The sequence below is a fragment of the Pipistrellus kuhlii genome, unplaced genomic scaffold, assembly GCF_014108245.1.
Source record: "Pipistrellus kuhlii isolate mPipKuh1 unplaced genomic scaffold, mPipKuh1.p scaffold_m20_p_3, whole genome shotgun sequence".
NCBI lineage: Eukaryota > Metazoa > Chordata > Mammalia > Chiroptera > Vespertilionidae > Pipistrellus > Pipistrellus kuhlii.
This window is the reverse complement of record NW_023425529.1, coordinates 103,890,252-103,912,175: the sequence shown is the minus strand read 5'-3', so window position 1 is coordinate 103,912,175 and position 21,924 is coordinate 103,890,252. Positions and strand designations below refer to the sequence as shown.

General features: G+C 39.0%; 1 protein-coding gene across 1 annotated transcript in view; it reads left to right on the top strand.

The window, feature by feature from the left end:
• Nucleotides 1-1,527: 1,527 nt before the first annotated feature.
• The window catches only part of LRRC63 (leucine rich repeat containing 63), an 80,724-nt gene continuing 60,327 nt past the window's right edge, over nucleotides 1,528-21,924 (top strand). Inside the window, exons 1-3 of the mRNA XM_036457082.1 lie at nucleotides 1,528-1,612; nucleotides 2,888-3,562; nucleotides 4,041-4,109. Coding sequence (XP_036312975.1) covers nucleotides 1,528-1,612; nucleotides 2,888-3,562; nucleotides 4,041-4,109 — 829 coding nt within the window. The remainder of the gene's footprint in view (nucleotides 1,613-2,887; nucleotides 3,563-4,040; nucleotides 4,110-21,924) is intronic.

Genomic DNA, 21,924 nt, shown 5'->3' with positions numbered 1-21,924 from the left:
GGCGACCTGGCTCCGCAGGCGCTGCAGGGCGGCGCCCCTGTCCTCCGGGTCCTCCCCTCCCCGCCGTCCCGCCTCCCCGCCGTCCCGCCTCCCCGCCGGCCCGCCTCCCCGCCGTCCCGCCTCCGCGCCGTCCCGCCTCCCCGCCGTCCCGCCTCCGCGCCGTCCCGCCTCCCCGCCGTCCCGCCTCCGCGCCGTCCCGCCTCCGCGCCGTCCCGCCTCCCCGCCGTCCCGCCTCCGCGCCGTCCCGCCTCCGCGCCGTCCCGCCTCCCCGCCGTCCCGCCTCCCCGCCGGCCCGCCTCCCCGCCGTCCCGCCTCCGCGCCGTCCCGCCTCCCCGCCGTCCCGCCTCCGCGCCGTCCCGCCTCCCCGCCGTCCCGCCTCCCCGCCGTCCCGCCTCCCCGCCGTCCCGCCTCCCCGCCGGCCCGCCTCCGCGCCGTCCCGCCTCCGCGCGGGCCCGCCTCCGCGTTCCAGTTGCCAGGGCCTGTCTCCTTGGCTTTTGACTGCAGCTGCGGGGAGGGTGGCTTGGGTTCTTTCTCTACCAACTGCATCTGGCCAGCAGATCCACCGCCTCCCTTGGCCAATATCTCGCTGCCTAAATTCCCAGGGAAAGGAGATAAGTAAAGAGGAAAATTCGGTTGCTTTGAGAAGCAGCTGATTGCCCTAAAGGACAGTAGAAGTCCAATGTTTCCAAGCACCTCTTCAGATAATATGGAGGGAAAATAACCGTCATCAAGAGGGAGGTACTGCCAGGGAGCATACCTTTAACCTTCACGTTCACAGGAATCTTTTGGGGATAAAACGGCCCGTTTTTGTAGCTCCAAAGCGTTTCCTTTGTCAACAGAATAATAAGGTACTGCACTTTGATGCTGCCCCAATAACTAAGTGCACATTTTGGGAGCTTACTGGCATCATTTCTTAACAGTACTAATTGGGACAGAAATCCTGGAAAATCTCATTATACTGAAGACCATCTTATTTTTGGATTAAATTGTGATGGCCCAATATAGTGGTTGAAATTTAAAATAAGTCATTGTTACAGAAAGAAAACAACTCAGATATTGTGAGTCTTTAGAGGCTATCACCAAGTGGTGAGTTTTTCATCTTTTGACCAAAAACTTCTTCCAAATTTATAGTGATAACATTTTGGAGGTAGAGAAAAAAAAAAAAAGTCATTTTTTTTTTACTGTTCTGTATTTACTAGCTGGAAGAGCACTGGCAGATTGAACTTTTTGCTAACATGGAACATTTTTGAATGGTTGGTCATAGCATATGTATTTTAAAATTCTGCATTAATTATAAAGCTAAATTTTACCTAGATTCTCTATAGAAGTTTTAAAGAATGATTTTCTTATCTTATTTTTCTTTTATAGGAATTCTGCTTGGATTTAGTAGAATGTTCACACCGAATAATATTCATTAAGATGTAATTTAGATTCGAATGAATTTTCAACAATAATTCAAACATATATTCCAAAGCTTTTCAACTTTCAACTAATAGCTGTGAAAAATAGTGCTTATTATTAATTAAAATGCAAAACCACCCACAACTTCTCCGAAGACCTTTACCTCCAAAGCTCCCAAAGCTGCCATTACATAAGACTAAAGTCCATAGAAGTATGTATATTAATGAGATATTATTAACTATTTTTCATAGAAAGTTCTCAATTTGCACAGCTCAGAATCACAATAGTTAAAAGACATCAATAACCAGTAACAAAGGTTTGTTGTATGATGATAGCATTCGATTTAATTCTACAACTATAGCTGATTCTCATTATGTGTGGATAGTGTAGGTATAAATTTACCTACTGCTAAAATTTATTTGTAACCTTCAAGTCAGTATTGGTCTGTGTTTTCTCTTTTTAAGTTAACACTATATCATGAAGAACACCGTGGGGCAGCATACAGAGCGGCTTCTCACTCCTTGTGAGATTGTGTGGAGAGGGGTATAAATGGTAACTCTGGGTATGCTCAGGGCAGTAAAAACACATATGTTCCCAGCTGATATATTCTGACTTTTTGTTTCAGCTCTCATATTGTAAACAACTGTCCTTTCCCAGACTCTTTAGTGACATTTTTTTTTTTTTTTAATATTTGTGCTTCTTGTTGGTGATTTTGCTGCCTAAAATATCCCCCAAGCACAATGCTGAAATGCTATCTAGTCTTCTTAAGCATAGGCCATGACGTGCTTTACAGAGAAAAATATGTGTTAGATGAGCTTCCTTTAGGCATGAGTTAGTGTTGTTGCCTATGAGTTCAATGTTAATGAATCAATAATATATGTTAAATAAAGTGTCTTTAAAATAGAAAAACATGTAACAAGATTATGTGTTGATTAGTTGTTGCTAATGTTGAGAGGCTTGCAGGGATATAATCCTATTTTCCCTAGAAGTTACCATGTTTAGAGGACACATTGGTCTGACACCTGGCATTTAAAAGAAGTGTGATCTTTGCTTATAGCATTTCAAATAAGGAAGAGATGATGATAAATAGTAAACATTCATCAGAATTATTTTCACTCATCTACATTGCCAGAGTTTTAGTGGTAACTGTTCAAAAACATCTTTTATACTCTGTTCTTTTCTACATCAATTATGTATTTTTTTCAAGAATAAGCTCCCTACCTTATCCTTCATAAATCTAATACAATTTAGCCTCTTCAATTCTCCAATTATTTATTCAAACTTTATCACCGTCAACTAAACAAAATTCCCGATAGCTGAATATATACAGAAATATTTTTAGATGGTGAGAGAGGGGTGAGTAAATAAAACAAAGTTATGAATTCCAAGAGATTACAGTTTTGTCCCTGACACCTTGATGAATATAATCTAATTGTGCTTTTCTCTCTCTCTCTCTCTCTCTCTTTTTTTTTTTTTTTTGGTTTAGCCAAGACTGATAAAATTAAACCATCACATGAAAAGTTTGCTCAAGATGAAACCACTTTAGTTGAAGTAGATAAAACTAATTTTCCTGATGTTGTTTCAAGAAAGCAACCACAAACCTTAGTCAATATCCAAACTCTCTCTCTCAATTACCATGCACAAAGAAAAGTGGCTGGTATTTCCAAACCTCACAAATTTTCTAAAAATGTTTATTGGAGCATTCCAGAGACTGCTACTAATTCCATATTTCTTCCAAGTTTTAATCCAATTTCCAGGAGAGTGTTTGGGAAAGAAACAAGGCAAATGGAAAAATCAAGAAAACCAAAGGAAGAACCATCTGAAATGAAAACAATTTCTGATGATGACATGTTGAAAGATATTCTGATTCTCTCCTCAAAGTTTTCCAAACCTTTAAATGCTCCTTCCTTAGTTACCATTCCAGAAGTCAAGGAAGTTCAGCCTAAGTACTATATGACTTATACTTTTAAGCACCCTATGGATTTTAGTGCAACAATGCCATGCCCTCTCCCAAAAACAATACCTGTTCATGCACAGAAACATTTACAACCGCCTGATCATTTACAACGAACCACAGCAGTGACAAATATTGATCCCCTTCTTGATATTGTTCTACCAGTACCAGTTTTACCAAGAAAACCTCACAAACAGTCTATAATAGGTATGTCTATTCTGAACCTGATCTGTAAAAATGGGGTCAGAGAAAAGGAAAGAGAAAGGCATACAAACAAATGGTGTCCCCTACTTGACTTTGCAGAGTGGAATGGTTGGATTGCTCTTTGCCCATATATTTAATATATGGGCCAGAATGCAGTAACAGAAGTTTTGATCTTGCAGGTCTAATAAGACCAAATTGGGTATTCCACCCAAATGGTAGTGGTGGGAAACAGAGAAGGAAGTTCAAAAGATCAAAAAATATAATATAAAGAAACAGTGAGAATGAACAATCATTCAGAAGGTAATCTACAATAGATGAACTATAGATGCAGAATGTCAAGGCTAATGGGTGCTTTTGTGGGCAGATTACCATGGATAATTCCAATTCATTAAAAGATTAACAATTATAATGAAATCATAACAACATTAACATGAATTTTCACAAGTATTCAAAGTTGTTCCATTTTTTTCTTTTTTCCTAGAAACTCAGGTAATAGGAAATGAAAATCTGGAAATTGTTCCAAAGCAAATCATGCTAACCCCGTCTGAAGGTAAATGCTAGGTTTATGTTATTCTTTTAAAGTTATATGTAATATTATCTCTCTGTAAAAGTATTCAATATGGATGAGTAAAAATAATTCTGATGAATGTTTACTATTTATCATCATCTCTACAAGGTACCACAAGTTCTTTTAGATTATAACAGTAAGTATTCTTTTCTCTTAAGTCCAGAATATGTACTGTGTCTACATTTTTAGGTATTTCACTACATCAAATACATTTTCTCTTTCCTATGTGACAGAATGTTAAGTGACACTTATTTTCTATATTTTCAATTGAGTACAATAAACGATGAGGGCCTCTAAATTCTAATGAGGAGATAATAGATTCATTAAGGCATTACTTTCTTATTTTTTAAAATGTAATATGCATTTCATCAAAGTTATACATACACATAGTTTAAGGGTCAAAAAACTTGTGTGTTTGAGTATGTCTGTGTGATTCACACATATGTCTCACTTCATTTTCAGTTCCTTGAGCTGTTTACTCAGCAACAATTTTTTTTAATATTGACTATAAACCAAACTTTGTACTGATGTTGGGAACATAAAACCTGCAGTATTCTTAATCTGGCTGGGGCAGATAGACATGCAATAATGAGAGTTAGCTACTTGACATGTGCCAGTTACTGTTTTAACATCATTGCAGACCTATAAAACTTTTTACAAATACAATGTTTGGTAAACAACAATAACCAGGCACATAAAGAGAAAGACAAAAAAAGTGAAAACTAGCAGAAACAGTAAGCTGTAGAAACATACCCACAGGAGTTCTAGGTATTAGAATGAACAGATACATATTTCAAAATAACGCAATGACTCCTGGTTCTCTCTAAGATTGAGTAGCTTATCTTAGACAAGTCCTTTCACCAAAATCACATACGAGAACTGTCCAAGATATAGAACCCATCTTTTTGAGGTATTGGAGATTATCCATTACAGAGAAGACTGGAGTGGCTATGATTCTTAAAATAAAGGAAGCCTATGAGTTAGTTCTACATTTACCTTGTCTTTTTGCCAATTTGGAGACTAGAGCACAAGTAGATATTGGTAATATTACTGGGTTGAGGAGATAGCAATCAGCCAGTGGGACTGCCAATATAGCTGGGACTTGAGGGGCAAAATGTCATAGAGGAGACAACTGAATCTAAATATCTGCACAGAGCTATAACCGGTTTGGCTCAGTGGATAGAGCGTTGGCCTGAAAGTCCCGGGTTCAATTCAGGTCAAGGGCATGGACCTTGGTTTTGGGCACATCCCCAGTGTGTGTGTGTGTGTGTGGGGGGGGGAGTGTGTGCAGGAGGCAGCTGATTGATGTTTCTCTCTCATCGATGTTTCTAACTCTATATCCCACTCTCTTCCTCTCTGTAAAAAAGTATCAATAAAATATATTTTAAAAATCTAAATAAGGCATGCTGCCATCTCTGATTTATTAAGTTTATTCCACTCTAGTGGTCCCCTCTTTGGAAAGTTTTAGGTGAGTTTAAGGGCCCTCAGATTATTCAGATATCTATCAGAGAATTCCTAACCACCTCTTCACCTAATCTCTCTCCTTTACCCTCAAAACCAAATGCTTTGGCTTAGACCGTATGGGTTAATAATCTGGAACCATAGCACACAATTATGTCTTAGCTCAATCATCTTTACATCTTAATTTTCTTTACTAGGACAAGGAATCTATGTCATGCCATACATCATCCTTCTTTATTCTGTTGTTAGCTTTCACACCTACTGATCTGAAGTAGGCAAACAAGGTCTATTTCAGAAATTAAAACTTGAACATTGTTTCTTTTATTCTAGAATGCAATAGCATAAACATTATTGAGATTGTAAAATATGTTGCTGCAAGTAATACAGCAAGAATATCTGGAAAAGTGAAAAATATTTAATAAAATTTCAAAATATTTTCTTGCCACACTGGGTGTTACTTGGACAGGCCATTTTTTTCTGTTTTAGATGTCTTTTATTTATGTTTTGACTATTAAACTTATTGGGGTGACATTGGTTAATAAGATTATACAAGTTACAAGTGTATAATACTGTAATACATCATCTGTATATTGATTTGTGTTCACATCACCCCAAATTTAATTTTCCTCCCATCATCATATATGTATTTGTACTCCTTTACCCTCTTCAACTTCCCTCTACCCTCTTTCCCTCTAGTAACCACCATACTGTTATCTGTATCAGTGAGTTTTTCTTTGTTTACTAGAGAACCAGTGCACGAAATTCATGTGGGGGTGAGGGTCCCTTCAGCCTGGCCTGCACCTTCTTGCAATCTGGAACTGCTGGCTTCTAACTGCTTGCTTGCTTGCCTTGTCACTCCTAACCACTTTGCCTGCCTGCCTGATCTCCCCTAACTGCCTCATTGCCCCTAACCACTCTTTCTGCCTGCTAATCACTCCTAACTGCTTGCCTGCCTGCCCGATCACCCCTAACTGCTTCTACCTCAGCCCCTGCCACCCCACTTCATCCGGAAGGTCATCCAGAAAAATGTCCAGAATGAAGTCTGGAAGATTGTTTGACTGTTTGGTCTAATTAGCATATTATACTTTTATTATTATAGATTTGTTTTATTTGTTACTTTATGGTTTATATCCCATATATGAGTAAAATCATATGGTTCTTGTCCTTTTCTATCTTATTTATTTTGCTTAGCTTGATAGTCTCAGTTCCATCTATGTTGTCTCAAATGGCAGTATTTCATTTTAATGGCTGAGTAGTATTTCAATGTATATATGTACCACATGTTCTTTATCTAATAATACATCTAAGCACATTTAGGTTGTTACATTGTCTTGGCTACCATGAATAATGCTGCAATGAACATTGGAGTACATGTATCTTCACAAAATGCTTTCAATTTGAGGGGGAATAAATATTCAAAAGGGGGTTGTTGGGTCATGTGGTAGCTCTATTTTAATTTTTTTAAAAGAAACTCTATGCTGTTTTCCATAGTGGCTCTACCAAGTTATTCTTTCCATCAGTGTATGAGGGTTTCTTCTTCTACACATCCTCTCCAATACTTGTAATTCCTAATCTTGTTGATAATATCCTACCAAATAAAAGAGTAATATGCAAATTAACCATCACTTAGCTACACCCACAAGCCATGCCCACAAGCCACGCTCACCAGCCAATCAGAGTGAGTATGCAAATAAACCCAGCCAAGATGGCTACAGCCACAGAGAGGAGGGAGGCTCGGGTTTCCCAGGCAATGGAAGAAGCTGAGCTTTCTGCCTGCCCTTGCCGGCCTAAGCCTCCACTCCAGGGTACAAAGTTTCAATTATAGAAAATACATAAACCCCAACAGAAATGGCTGCTGGCCAAGGAGAGAGCAGGAGGCTTGGCTCTGCTCCAGGCTACAAAGTTTCAATTGTAGAAGATAAATAAACCCCAAATACCAGGGCCTCCACTTGGGTTGACAGGAGGCATGGCTGGAATGCAAACCACCACAGGCCCCTTGTCCAGGCCACCCCACGTCCCAAGGGAACCCCCACCCTGATTTGGGACACTCTTTAGGGCAAACCAGCTGGCCCCACCCATGTACCAGGCCTCTATTCTACCTAATAAAAGAGTAGTATGCAGATTGACCGTCACTCCAACACACAATATGGATGCCCCCATGTGGTCAAAGATCCTGCCATCATGTGAACACATGGGAGGGCAGTTGAGAGGGACCAGGCTGGCAGAGGAGAGAAGTTGGGGATAAACAGGCTGGCAAGGGAACAGTTAGACATCAATCAGGCTGGCATGGGAGTGGTTAGGGGTTGATCAGGAAGGCAGGCAGGTGAGCAGTTGGGAGCCAGCAGTCCTGGATTGTGAGAGGGATGTCTGACTGCCCGTGTAGGCCCAGTGGGATCAGGCCTAAATGGGCAGTCGGACATTCCTTGAGGGGTCCCAATTGGAGAGGGTGCAGGCTGGGCTGAGGGACACCCCTGCCCCTGTGCACAAATTTCATGCACCGGGCCTCTAGTATACTAATAGCAGAAAATTGCTCAAACCTCCATGATGCCCACCAGCCAACCACAAGTGAGTATGCTAATTAAACCAACAAATATGGCAGCTTATTTTGAATATGCAGGCATGAAGTGGCTGAGGGTGTGCACCTGCTGGTACCAAGCGGCCTGCATCCCAGGGACAGGCGTCCTTGGGACCCAAGCTGCTCTAAGCCTGTAGGCCTGCATATAGGCTCTGTATGAAGGTCCAGGTTCCCGAATGACCCCTGGTCATTCCAGGCCTACACATATATAATAGGTGCAGAGCAGTTGGGAGCTGGGGGGGAACATCTATTGCATCACCATGGCAATGCGGCGGATGTTCGCCTTCCACAGCCGCTTATGTGTGCGCTGGCGGCAAGCATCCTGAATCCTGGGGACAGGCGTCCTTAGGAGCCAGGCTGCTCTGTGCTTCTAGGCCAGTGCTTAGGCCTGGAGTTGCTGGGGTCTGGGAAAGCCCCCCCCCCCCCCCCGCCTTGCTCCCCCAGCTACTCTTGGCCTATGTGAGCAGGCAAGGAGTATGTGGGGGTAGGGCGGGAAAATTCCTGGGACCCAGGCATTCCAAGCCGGTGCATGCTCACAAGTAGCCAGGAGCAGGGTGGGAATGTTTCCCTCAGCAAGCGGGCAGACACCAGGGCCCTGCCTGCCCCTGTGGTGGTGAGCCAGAGAGCAGACAGCAGGGCCTTTCTTGCCCCTGGCCCAGGTGGCTATGGGCAATCAGTCCCCCACAGAGAGAAGACACCAAGGCCTGCAGTAGTGTCAAGCAGGCAGGTTCGCAGAGAGCAGAGAACCACAGGGAGCAGGCCTAAGCTGTCAGTAGGACATCCCCTGAGGGCTCCCAGATTAGAGAGGGTGCAGGTTTGGCTTAGACCTCCAATCCCAGTGCATAAATTTTGTGCATTGGATCCCTAGTAGCTATTGTATTATAACAGGTGTGAGGTGGTATCTCATTGTGATTTTAAGTTTCCCTTACTGCTAGTAAGTTAAGAATCTTTTCATATATCTGTTGGCCATTTGTCTGTTCAGTTCCACTGCACATTTTTAAAATTGAATTTTTTTTTGTTGCTGAGTTGAATAAGTTCTTTATATAATATATTTAAGTATATTTTTATTGATCTCAGAGAGAAAGGGAAAGGGAGAGAGAGACAGAAATATCAATGATGAGAAAGAATCACTGATTGGCTGCCTCCAGCAAGTCCCCCACTGGGATTGAACTGGCAACCCAGTCATGTGCCCTGAGCCCGCCAGAGGGGCTATATATTTTTTATATTAGACCCTTATAGGAGATAATGTTTAAGTATTCTTCCGCATTCCATTGGTTGCCTTTTTGTCTTGTTGATCATGTTGTTGTTTTCTGTTATTGTTTATAAGCTGCTTATTTATGTTTTTTTCTATGCAGAAGCCTTTTCATTTGATACAGTCCCATTCATATATTTTTGCTTTTACTTCTCTTGCTTTTGGGGTCAAATTCATAAAATACTCTCTGAGATCAAGGTCCATAAGTACAGTACCTGTGTTTTCTATGTATATAATTGTTTCAGATTAGACTTTAATTTAAGTCTTTGATCAATTTTGAGTTAATTTTTGTGTATGGGGTCAAATAGCAGTCTAGTTTCATTCATTTGCATTTGACTTTCTAATTTTCTTAGCACCATCTTATCTAATAAAAGGGTAATATGCAAATTGACCATACCTCCGCTACACCCACAAGCCACGCCTGCCAGCCAATCATAGTGAGTATGCATATTAACCCCAACCAAGATGGCTGCAGTCACAGAGAGCAGGAGGAAAGCTTGGTTTCCCAGGCAATGGAAGAAGTCAAGCTTTCCGCCTGGCCTTGCTGGCCTAAGCCTCCACTCAAGGCTACAAAGTTTCAATTATAGAAGGTAAACAAATCCAAACAGAAATGGTGGCAGCCACAGAGCAAGCAGGAGGCTTGGCTCCACTCTAGGCTACAAAGTTTCAATTGTAGAAGGTAAATAAATCCCAGATACCAGGGCTTCCACTTGGGTTGACAGGGAGAGTGACTGGCCTGCAAACCACCACAGGCCCCTCACTCAGGCTGCCCCACACCCCAAGGGAATTCCCACTCTTATCTTGGACACTCTTCAGGGCAAACCAGCTGGCCCCAACCCATGCACCAGGCCTCTATTCTACCTAATAAAAGAGTAATATGCAGAATGACCATCACTCCAACACACAAGATCAAGATAGCTGCCCCCATGTGGTCAAAGATCTTGTCCCCATTAGGACACAAGATGGCCACCATAAGATGGCCAGCAGGGGAGGGCAGTTGGGAGGGACCAGACAAGCAAGGGAGGACAGTTGGGAGACACCAGGCCTGCAAGGGAGCTCAGTTGGGGGTGATCAAACCTGCAGGGGAGGGCAGTTAGGGATGACCAGGCCGGCAGAGGAGGAAAGTTGGGGGCAAACAGGCTAGCAGGGGAGCAGTTAGACATCAATCAGGCTGGTATGGGAGTGGTTGGGGTGATCAGGCTGGCAGGCAGAAGTGGTTAGGGGCAATCAGAAAGGCAGGCAGGTGAGCAGTTGGGAGCCAGCAGTCCTGGATTGTGAGAGGGATGTCCGACTGCCCAGTGGGATCGGGCCTAAACAGGCAGTCGGACATTTCAGTGTATAGGTTCTTCACATCCTTTGTTAAGTTTATTGCTATGTATTTTAATATGTTTGTTGCAATTGCAAAATAAATTGTTTTGTTTAGTTTTCATTTCTTTTTTGGAAATTTTATTGTTACTACATAGGAACACTAGATTTTTTAAAAATACATATTTTGTTGAATTTTTACAGAGAGGAAGGGAGAGGGATACACAGTTAGAAACATTGATGAGAGAGAAACATCGATCAGCTGCCTCTTGCACACTCCCTACTGATGATGTTCCCACAACCAAGGTACATGCCCTTGACCAGAATCAAACCTGGGATTCTCCAGTCCGTAAGCCAATGCTCTATCCACTGAGCCAAACTGGATTGATTTTGTATCCTGCAACTTCAAGTATTTGTTTATTGTTTATTATTTATAATAACTTTGGGTAGAGTCTTTAAAGGTATTTTTTATATAAAGAATCATGTCATCTGCAAAAATTGACACTTTTTCTTCTTCCTTACCAATTTGGATGCCTTTTATTTCTTTTTCTTGCCTGATTGCTCTAGATAGGATTTCTAGTACTATGTTGAAAAACTGTGATGAGAGTGGGTTATTTAACTTAGAGAAAAAGCTTTCAGTTTTTCACCACTGAATCTGATATTAAAGGTTTATCAAATACTACAGGCCCAGTACATGAAATTTATGCATTGTGTGTGCGTGTGTGTTGGGGGGAGGGGGTCCCACAGCCCAGCCTGCACCCTCTTGCAGTCCGGGAGTCCTCAGGGAACCTGTTTTGAGTGTCTGCCCCCTGATGGTCAGTGCATGTCATAATGACTGGTCATCCCACCATCTGGTCAATTTGCATATTAGCCTTTTATTGTATTATATAGTAGCCTCTGCACTCTTATATTATATTGAGATACATTCCTTCCATGCTCACTCTATTCAGTATTTTAATCATAAGAGTATATTGTATCTTATCAAATACTTTATTTTTAACATCTACTGATGTGATCTTATTATTTTTATTCTTTAGTTTGGTAATGTGGTATATTACATTGATTGATTTGCATATGATGAACCATCCTTCTGTCTCTGGAATTAAACCGTCCTCCTTAACCATGATATATTATCTTTTTACTGTATTGTTGTATTTGATTTTTCTAGTATTTTGCTTAGGATTATGGCATCTAAATTTATTAATTTATTAAAGATATTGGTCTGTAATTGTCTTTTTTTGTGTGTTGTTCTTGAAAGAAAGGTTTTGGTATCAGGATGTTATCCTCATGAAATAAATTGGAAAGTATTGGTTCTTTTCAATTTTCTGGGAGAGTTTGAGAAGAATAGGTATTAAATCTTCTTTGAATGTTTGGTAGAATTTGCTAGTGAAGCCATCTGGTCCTGGGCAAGATTTTTTTTTTTTTTAATTACTGTTTCAGTTTTCTTACTATTGATTGGTCTATTTTGTTTTTCCAGTTCTTCATGATTTAGTCTAGGAAGGTTATATATTTAAAACAACTTGTCCATTTCTTTAAGGTTATTGAATTTGATGGCATATAGACTTTCATAGTATTCTTGTATAGTTTTTTTTGTATTTATGTGGGGTCCATTTTAACTTTTCCTCTTTCATTTATTATTTTATTTGAGTATTTTCTCTTTTGTTCTTATGAGTCCAGCCAGAGGTTTGTCATTTTATGAATCTGTTCAAAGAACAAAGTATGTGTTCCATTAATTTTTCTGTTGTCTTTTTGTTCTCTATTGAATTCTTTCTAATTTTTATTATTTCCTTTCTTCTACTGACTTTGGAATTTGGATAATCTTCTTTTTCTAGTTCTTTAAGGTAAAATGTTAGGTTATTTATTTAAGATTGTTTTATTTTATTTTTAAATCATTGTTTACCCTCTTCTATCTTTCCCCCACAATCAACACACTGATGTCCACGTCTATGAATTCTTTCTCTCTTTTTTCCTCTTTTTGCTCCATCTGTCTGTCACCCCCCATCAATATTCCCCATACCAGAACTGTGTTCTTGTCTCTATCTAGGAGTCTATTTCTTGTTAGTCCAGTTTGTTCATTAAATTCCATATATGAGTACTTGTCTTTTTCTGATTGGCTTATTTCACTTAGCATACTGTTCAGGTACATCCGTACTGCTGCAAATGGTAAAATTTTCTTCCTTTTCATGGCCAAGTAGTATTCCATTGTATAAAGGTGCTATCCACTCATCTACTGATGCACACTTTGACTGCTTCCAAATCTTGGCTAAATAATGCTGCAATTAATATCAGGGTAGATATATTCACTCAATTAGTGTTTTGGGTTTCTTCGGATAAAGTCCCAGAAGTAGAATAACTGGATCATAAGGCAGTTCCATTTTTAATTTTTTGAGGTAATTCTATACTGCTTTCCACTTGTTATTTATTTATTTGTCTTATTTTTTTAGGTAGGCCTGTAATGATATAAATGTCCCTCTTATAACCACCTTGGCTGTATCCCCAGAATTTTGATATCTCATATTCTCATTCTCATTTGTCTTTATATATATATATTTTATCTCTTCTGTTATTTCCTCTTTGACCAAGTCATTATTTAGTAACATGTTGTTTAATCTCCACATATTTCTGTATTTTCCACTTTCTTTTTGCAGTTGATTTCCAATATCAAAGCATTGCAGTCAAAGTATATGCTTGGTATGTTTTTAATCTTGTATTTGTTGAGTATGGCTTTGTGTTCCAAGATATCATCTATTCTTGAGAATGTTCCATGTGCTAGGCCACACTAGAAAAAAATGTATTTTTTGGTATCCTTGGAGGAAGAGCTCTGTAATATTGTTTATGTCCATTAGGTCTAATGTGTTATTTAAGACTGATATTTCTTGGTAGAAGAGACAGGATGGCGACTGAACAGATGGACTTGTTCTGAGCCTAGTCCCAGAAAAGATAGAAGCAGCATCCGAGAGTCGCTCAGGGAGTATTAATTGGCAAGCTAAGGGGTATCAGAACTTTAAAAGAAGGTAAGGGTCCTTTGGACAGGATTTCTTGACCAAGCAGCCAGCGCTGCGGCAGCGGAGATCTCTCCCGGAGCTACGAGCTCATGTCCATTAAGTCTAATGTGTTATTTAAGACTGATGTTTCTTGGGAGAAGAGAAAAGATGGCGACTGAACAGATGGAGGTCTCCGCTGCCGCAGTGCTGGCTGCTTGGTCAAGAAACCCTGTCCGAAGGACCCTTACCTTCTTTGAGAGTTTTACCAAGAAAAGAGGACCTTCTCTGAGGCCTGCAAAACCCACAGCGGAGGAGACCATCGAACAGCTGTGACGCCCCAATCGGCGCAAACACGTGAATTCAAGGGAGTTCTTCAATCACCCACGGAAAATTCAGAGTTTTTGGGGAAAACATGAGGGTTCTGGGTCACTGTGGTGCAGGCAACAACTGTAGCCGCTGCACACCCAAGCATTTCCGCAGCCAGAGCGACCCCAGGCCCCGAGAGGCCCTGTGCCCCTAGTGGCCCCGCGCCTAGAGCTGTGCCGAAAGAGGCAGCAGCTGCAGAGAAAATTGCATGCTGCAAGACCCAGTGCTGAGTTTGGCGTGATCTTCCCAAAAATGGGGACGTTTTTAAAATGCCAAGAATCGGGACCGTCTTGCCAAAAGCAGAACATCTGGACACCTTGGCGCAGACCCATCCTGAGCCTGATCCCCTTTACCCCCTTGCTTCTGAGTACTAGGGAAGGACTGCCCAGTTTGGCATATCCTGGGAGACTGCAGGAGGAAATTGCCTTCCTGGAAACAGGAGATCAGAGCAAGAAGAGACAATATGGGAGCCTGCACCCAGGCAGCCTACTTCAACAAAACATAGAGCCATAGAGAAAGAAGACTAGAGCAGCCAAAAACACTGGGAAGTCAAACCAGAAACACTGCCACCTAGGGGCTGAATTACAAACTGATTTTCCCTCCTTTTTTCCTTTCTTTTTAAAAATTTATTTTTTTTTTATTACTTTTAATTAATAAAAATTAAACAGACACAAATAACTAAGAAATAGCATACTTAAAGTTAAGGACTAGCTTACAAAACTGAGGTGCAGTGGAACGCAATAAACTGCAATACTGTCTGGACTGAGAAACAGGCGTACCAAATAGAATAACAGAGGAAGTGAAAGACCACTACTGCACATTTTTATGCTAATTTTTCTATTTTTTATTTTATTTTCATCTTTTAGATCTTTTATTTTATTTTCATTTTTTACATCTTGTACTTAAGAAATGAATTTTTTTCTTTTTTCCTCACTTGATTTTACCTTTTCAATTATTACATTTTTCAATTTCAATCATCATTATTATTAATGTTATTTTGCATTTTTTGTTTCTTTTTTTCTTTTTTTCTTTCTTCTTCTTCTTCTTCTTCTTCTTCTTCTTCTTCTTCTTCTTCTGTACCATTTTCTTTTCTTTTTATTTTAGATTGGGATTAGTCTTCATTCTATTTTAATCTCTACTATAGCATCGTTCAACCCTATCTCAACTCGACCTTTACGCCATCACTCTCTTACTAACCTTTACCCTTTTCATCTCCTGTTTATCTTATCCCTTTCTACTTTACTTTTTCCCTATTCTTTTTGTATACTCCCTGCTAAAATTCTCACCATACTTATAGACCTAATTTTCAACCCCCTGCTCCAAGTGCATGAATACCACTCTTTTCCCTATATTAACTAGTTAAAAAACAAAACAACTGTTTTCCTCTCTATCTTTTTGTTGTTGTTTGCATGAATGTTGATTATATTGAATTTTTATGCTTTTTAGTGAAATTGATATGTTTATTCTTTTGTTATTATTGTTGCTTACTATTTTTTAATTGCTTCGTTTTTGTTTGTTTTTTACTTCTGTTTATCGTAGCCTTGCTTAATAATAGTGGATATTGTAGTTTGTATTAATCTCCAAGTATTGTTGCTGGCATTTGTGGGGATTAGTGGTTGTTCTATGGGAATTTTCTCCATATTGTTTGTTTCCCCTTTCTTAGTCTTCTTCTTCTTCTTCTTCTTCTTCTTCTTCTTCTTCTTCTTCTTCCTCTCTCTCTCTCTCTCTCTTTCTCTCTCTCTCTCTCTCTCTCACTCTCTCTCTCTCTTTTTATCCTGTTTCCCAATTTCATTTAGACACTACTTTTTTTTCTTCTTTTTTCTCTTTATTTATACTTTTTTTTTTTAACCTTTCTTCTTTCTCTCCTATCCCCTAATTTGCCTTTCTCTAGTGGTCACCTTTATTAGAGGTTATTAATATCACAAATACATTCCTGTTCAGTGCCTTTTGTGTTGTACCTGGTAGTGTTGTATTTTGTGCCTTTAAATCAAAGCAGGAGAAAGAAAACCACATAATCAGACATCCTGAAAAGAGAGACTAGGGGCAGACAAAGAAATAGCCGGCACATGAAAGAAAAGCAGGCATCACCAGAAAAGGAAGTAACGAGTTAGAGGTAAGCAACCTACCAGAGCAAGAATTCAGAGTAATGATCATGAGATGGCTAAAAAGAATGGAAGAGAAATTTGACAATAATCAAGAAGAAATGAAGAAGAACTAAGAAGAAATGAAGAAGAGCCAAGAGGAATTGAAGAAAAACCAAGAGGAAATGAAGATGAACCAAGAAGAAATGAAAAATGACATCGCTACTATGAAGAACTCAATAGAAAGCATCAAGAGTAGACTAGAAGAAGCAGAGGACCACATCAGTGAGTTAGAAGACAAGATGGAAAAAAATACCCAATTAGAGCAGCTTCTAGAAAAAAAAAATTAAAAAGCAGTAGGAGAGCCTATGGGAGCTTTGGGACAATACAAAACAAAACAATATTCGAATAATAGGGGTTCCAGAAGGAAAGGAAACTGACCAAGGAATAGAAAACCTGTTTGAAGGAATAATGACAGAAAACTTTCCTGAGATAGAGGAGAAAAAACCCCACATAAATCCAAGATGCTCGCAGAGTCCCAAGCAAAATAAATCCCAGAAGACTGATGCCAAGGCACATTACAACTAAATTAGCAAACACCAACAACAAAATAAGAATCTTAAAAGCACCCAGAGAGAGACAGAAAGTTACATATAAAGGAACCCCCATCAGACTAGCAACTGATTTCTCAACAGAAACTCATCAGGCCAGAAGGGAATGGGATGAAATATACAAAGTCATGCAAAGAAAGGGTCTGAATCCAAGAATACTGTACCCAGCAAGGCTATCAATCAAAATTGAAGGGGAAATCAGGAGCTTCAAAACCAAAAAAGGACTAAAAGAATTTATCTCCACCAAACCAGCAATGAAAGAAATGCTAAAGGGTCTACTGTAAAAATAAAGAAATAAAAAGCAAAGAAGGAACACAGGGGTATAGAATAAAAATGGTGTCAAGTGAGTACCTATCGATAATAACTTTAAATGTAAATGGATTAAATGCTCCAATCAAAAGACATAGGATAACAGATTGGATAAGAAAACAAGACCCATACATCTGTTGTCTACAAGAAACCCACTTCAGAAAAAAAGATGCACACAGACTGAGGGTGAAGGGATGGAAAAAGGTTTTCCAGACAAATGGAAATGACAAAAAGCTGGGGTAGCAATACTTATATCTGACAAATTAGATCTCAGAGTGAAGGACATAACAAGAGATAATGAAGGCCACTTCATAATACTAAAGGTGACAATCCAACAAGAAGAAATAACCCTGGTAAATATATATGTACCCAATACGGGAGCACCCAAATACATAAAAAACAAAAAACAAAAAACAAAAAAACCTGCTGGAGGACATTATGGGAGAGATTAATAGCAATACAACCATATAGGAGATTTCAATATCCCACTGTCATCTTCGGACAAATCATCTAAACAAAAAATCAGCAAGGAAATATCAATCCTAAGTGACTCACTAGACCAGATGGAATTAATCAACACCTTCAGAACATTCCACCCCAAAGCCACAGAATATACATTCTTCTCAAGTGCACATGGGACATTTTCAAAGATAGACTACATTTTGGGACATAGGCAAAGTCTCTTCAAATTCAAGAAGATAGAAATCATATCAAGCATCTTCTCAGATCATAGTGGCATAAAACTGGAAATTAACTACAATGAAAATAATCCAAAGAAATCAAACACATGGAGACTAAACAGCATGCTATTAAACAAGGACTGGGTTACCAGAGAAATCAAGGAAGAAATTAAAAACATCCTGGCAACAAATGACAATGAAAACACAACAACCCAAAATCTATGGAGCAAAAATAAGAGCAGAGATAAATGACATAGAGAGCAAAGAAACAATGCATAAGATCAACAAAACCAAGAGCTGGTTCTTTGAAAGGATAAACCTCTAGCCAGGCTAACCAAGAAACAAAGAGAGAGGACTCAAATAAACAAAATGAGAAATGAAAGAGGTGAAATAACAACAGACCCCTCGGAAATACAAAGGATTGTTACAAAATACTATGAACAACTCTATTCCAACAAACTGAACAACCTGGAGGAAATGGACATATTCCTAGAAAAATACAAACTTCCAAAACTCAATCAGGAAGAATCTAAAAATCTCAATAGACCAGTGACTTTGGAAAAAAATGAAACCGTCATAAAAAAGATTCCAGCAAACAAAAGCTCAGGGCTAGATGGCTTCACAGGAGAGTTTTACCAAACATTCAAGGAAGAACTAAAACCTATCCTCCTCAGACTATTCCAAAATATCCAAGAGGAAGGAACACTTCCAAACTCCTTCTATGAAGCCAGCATCACCCTAATACCAAAACCAGATAAAGGCAATCAATGAAATTCAATTAGAGGCCAATATCCCTCATGAACATAGATGCCAAAATCCTCAACAAAATTCTAGCAAATCGGTTTCCAGCAGAGCATCACAAAGATCACACACCATGACCAAGTAGGATTTATTCCAGGAATGCAAGGATGGTATAATATCCGCAAATCAATAAACGTGATAAATCACATAACCAAGTTGAAAGATAAAAATCATATAGTCATATCAATTTATGCAGAAAAATCATTTGATAAAATTCAACACCCTTTCCTGATAAAAACTCTCAACAAGGTAGGAGTACAAGGATCATACTTCAACATAATAAAAGCTCTATATGATAAACCCACAGCCAACATCATACTCAATGGGCAAATCTAAAACCATTCCCTACCCTCCCCGCTGTAATTTGACAGTCTGCTTGTTGCTTTACTGTCTCTATATCTATCTTTTGGTTCATCAGTTTATAATGTTATTTATTATCCATAAATGAGTGAGGTCATGTGGTGTTTCTCTTTCATTGACTGGCTTATTTTACTCGACATGATGTTCTTCAATTCTATCCAGATTGCTGCAAATGATGAGAATTCCTCTTTTTTATGGCAGCATAGTATTCCATTGTGTAGATGTACCATATTTTTTTTGATCCAATCATCTGCTGACGGGCACCTAGGCTCTTTCCAAATCCTAGCTATTGCAGGTTGTGCTGCTATGAACATAGGGGTGCATATATCCTTTCTGATTGGTGTTTCTAGTTTCTTGGGATATAATCCTAGGAGTGGGATTACTGAGTCAAATGGGAGTTCCATTTTCAGTTTTTTGAGGAAACTCCATACCGTTATCCACAGTGGTTGCACCAGTCTGCATTCCCACCAGCACTGCACGAGGGTTCCTTTTTCTCTACAACCTCGCCAACACTTGTCATTTGTTGATTTGTTGATGTTGGCCATTCTGACAGGTGTGAGAGGTACTGCATTGTCATTTTGATTTGCATCTCTCCGATAATTAGTGACTTTGAGCATGTTTTCACAAGTATCTTAGCTTTCATTCTATCTTCTTTCAAAAAGAATCTATTTAGGTCCATTGCTCACTTTTTTATTGGATCATTTATTTTCCTTGTATTAAGTTGTATGAGTCACCTATAAATGTTGGAGATTAAACCTGTATCAGTGATAACATTTGCAAATATGTTCTCCCATAAAGTGGGCTTTCTTTTTGTTTTGTTGATGGTTTCTTTTACTGTAAAAAAGCTTTTTATTTTGATGTAGTCCCATTTGTTTATTTTCTCTTTAGCTTCCATTGCCCTAGGGGCAGTATCAGTGAAGAAGTTCTTTTGGCATACGTCTGAGATTTTGCTGCCTGTGGATGCCTCTAGTATTTTTATGGTTACCCGTCTGATGTTTAAGTCCTGTATCCATTTTGAGTTTATTTTTGTGTATGGTGTAAGTTGGTGATCTAGTTTCATTCTTTTGCATGTGTCTGTCCAATTTTCCCAACACCATTTATTGAAAAGACTGTCTTGACTCCATTGTATTTCGTGCCTCCTTTGTCAAATATTAATTGAGCATAGTAATTTGGGTTGATATCTGGGTTCTTGATTCTATTCCATTGATCTATATGTCTGTTCTTGTGCCAGTACCAGGCTGTTTTGAGAACAGTGGCTTTGTAATACAGCTTGAAATCTGGTATTGAGATCCCTCCTACTTTACTCTTCTTTCTCAGGATTGCATACAGATAAGCATAACCAATGGACACAGACAGTGACAGGGAAGGATGAGGCGTGTGCTAGGGGGTGGAAGCAGCTGGGGAGAGGTCAATGGGAGAAAAAAAGAGACTTATGTAATACTTTAAACAACAAAGAATTTAAATAAAAATAAAACAGAAGAAATAATACTTTTCATATAATATATCTGCAACCAACATAAGAGCACTGAAATATATAAAGCAACTACTGGTAGTAACAGAACTATAAGGAAAAGCTAACAAAAATATAATTATTGTAGGGGGCCTAAGTACCTCATTTACAGCTATACATAGACCATCCAAACAGAAAATCAGTAAAGAAATATCAGTCTTATTTTTTTATTATTAAATTATTATCTGTGTACATATTTTAACATTGCCCCCTCCCTCCCCTACATACCCTCCCTCCTCAGAGTTTTGTGTCCATTGGTTGTATTTATATGCATGTATACAAGTCCTTTGGTTGATCTTTTAGCGATATATTTACCAATACAACTCGTAGTTTTGTGATTAGGGTAATGCTGGCTTCATAGAAAGTGTGTCTTTCTCTTGAATTTTTTGGAATAGTATAAGGACAGGTTTTAGTTCTTTGAATGTTTGGTAAAACTCCCCTGAAGCCATCTGGCCCGGGCTTTTGTTTGCTGGATGCTTTTTGATGACTGCTTCGATTTCCTCCTTAATTATTGGACTGTTGAGGTTTTTTTATTTTTCTTGATTGAGTGTTGGAAGGTTGTATTTTTCTAGGAATATGTCCATTTCCTATAGGTTGTTTAGTTTGTTGAACTAGAGATGTTCATAGATTTTTTTTTTTTTTTTTTTTTTTTTTTACAATCCTTTGCATTTCTGTGGGTTCTGTTGTTATTTCTTCTCTTTCATTTCTGATTTTGTTTATTTGGGTTCTTTCTCTTTGCTTCTTTGTGAGCCTGGTTCACTAATCTTGTTTATCCTTTCAAATAACCAGGTCTTGGTTACATTGATCTTTTGTATTGTTATTTTTTTGTGTGTGTGTTTCTATTTCATTTACTTATGTTCTGATTTTTATCATCTCATTCCCTCTGGGCTTTTCTTGGTGCTGTCTCACTAATTCTTTAAGTTATAGAGTTAGATAACTTATTACTAGTTTTCCTTTCTTTTTTTTCTTCTTCTTCTTCTTCTTTTTATGCTTGAACTTCCCTCTCAGGATTGCTTTCACTGTGTCCCATAGGTTTTCAATTGTTGCGTTTTCATTGTCATTCATTTCCAAGATGTTTTAAATTCCTTCTTTGATCTTTTTGGTAACCCAATCATTATTTAATCGCATGCTATTCAACCTCCAAGTATTTGAATTTTTTAATTGTTTTTATTATAGTTGATTTCTAATATTATGCCATTGTGATCTGAGAAGATACTTGATATGATTTCAATCTTCTTGAATTTGGGGAGACTTTGCCTGTGACCCAATATGTGGTCTATCTTATTAAATTTTCCATGTTCACTTGAGGATAATGTATATTCTGTAGCTTTGGGGTGAAATGTTCTGAAGATGTCCATTAAGTCCATCTGATCTAGTGAGTAATTTAAGATTTCTTTTTCTTTGCTGATTTTTTCTCTACAGGATTTATCCAGTGATCTCAGTGGTGTATTAAAGGCCCCTACTATAATTATATTGCTGTAAATATCTCCCTTGATATCTTC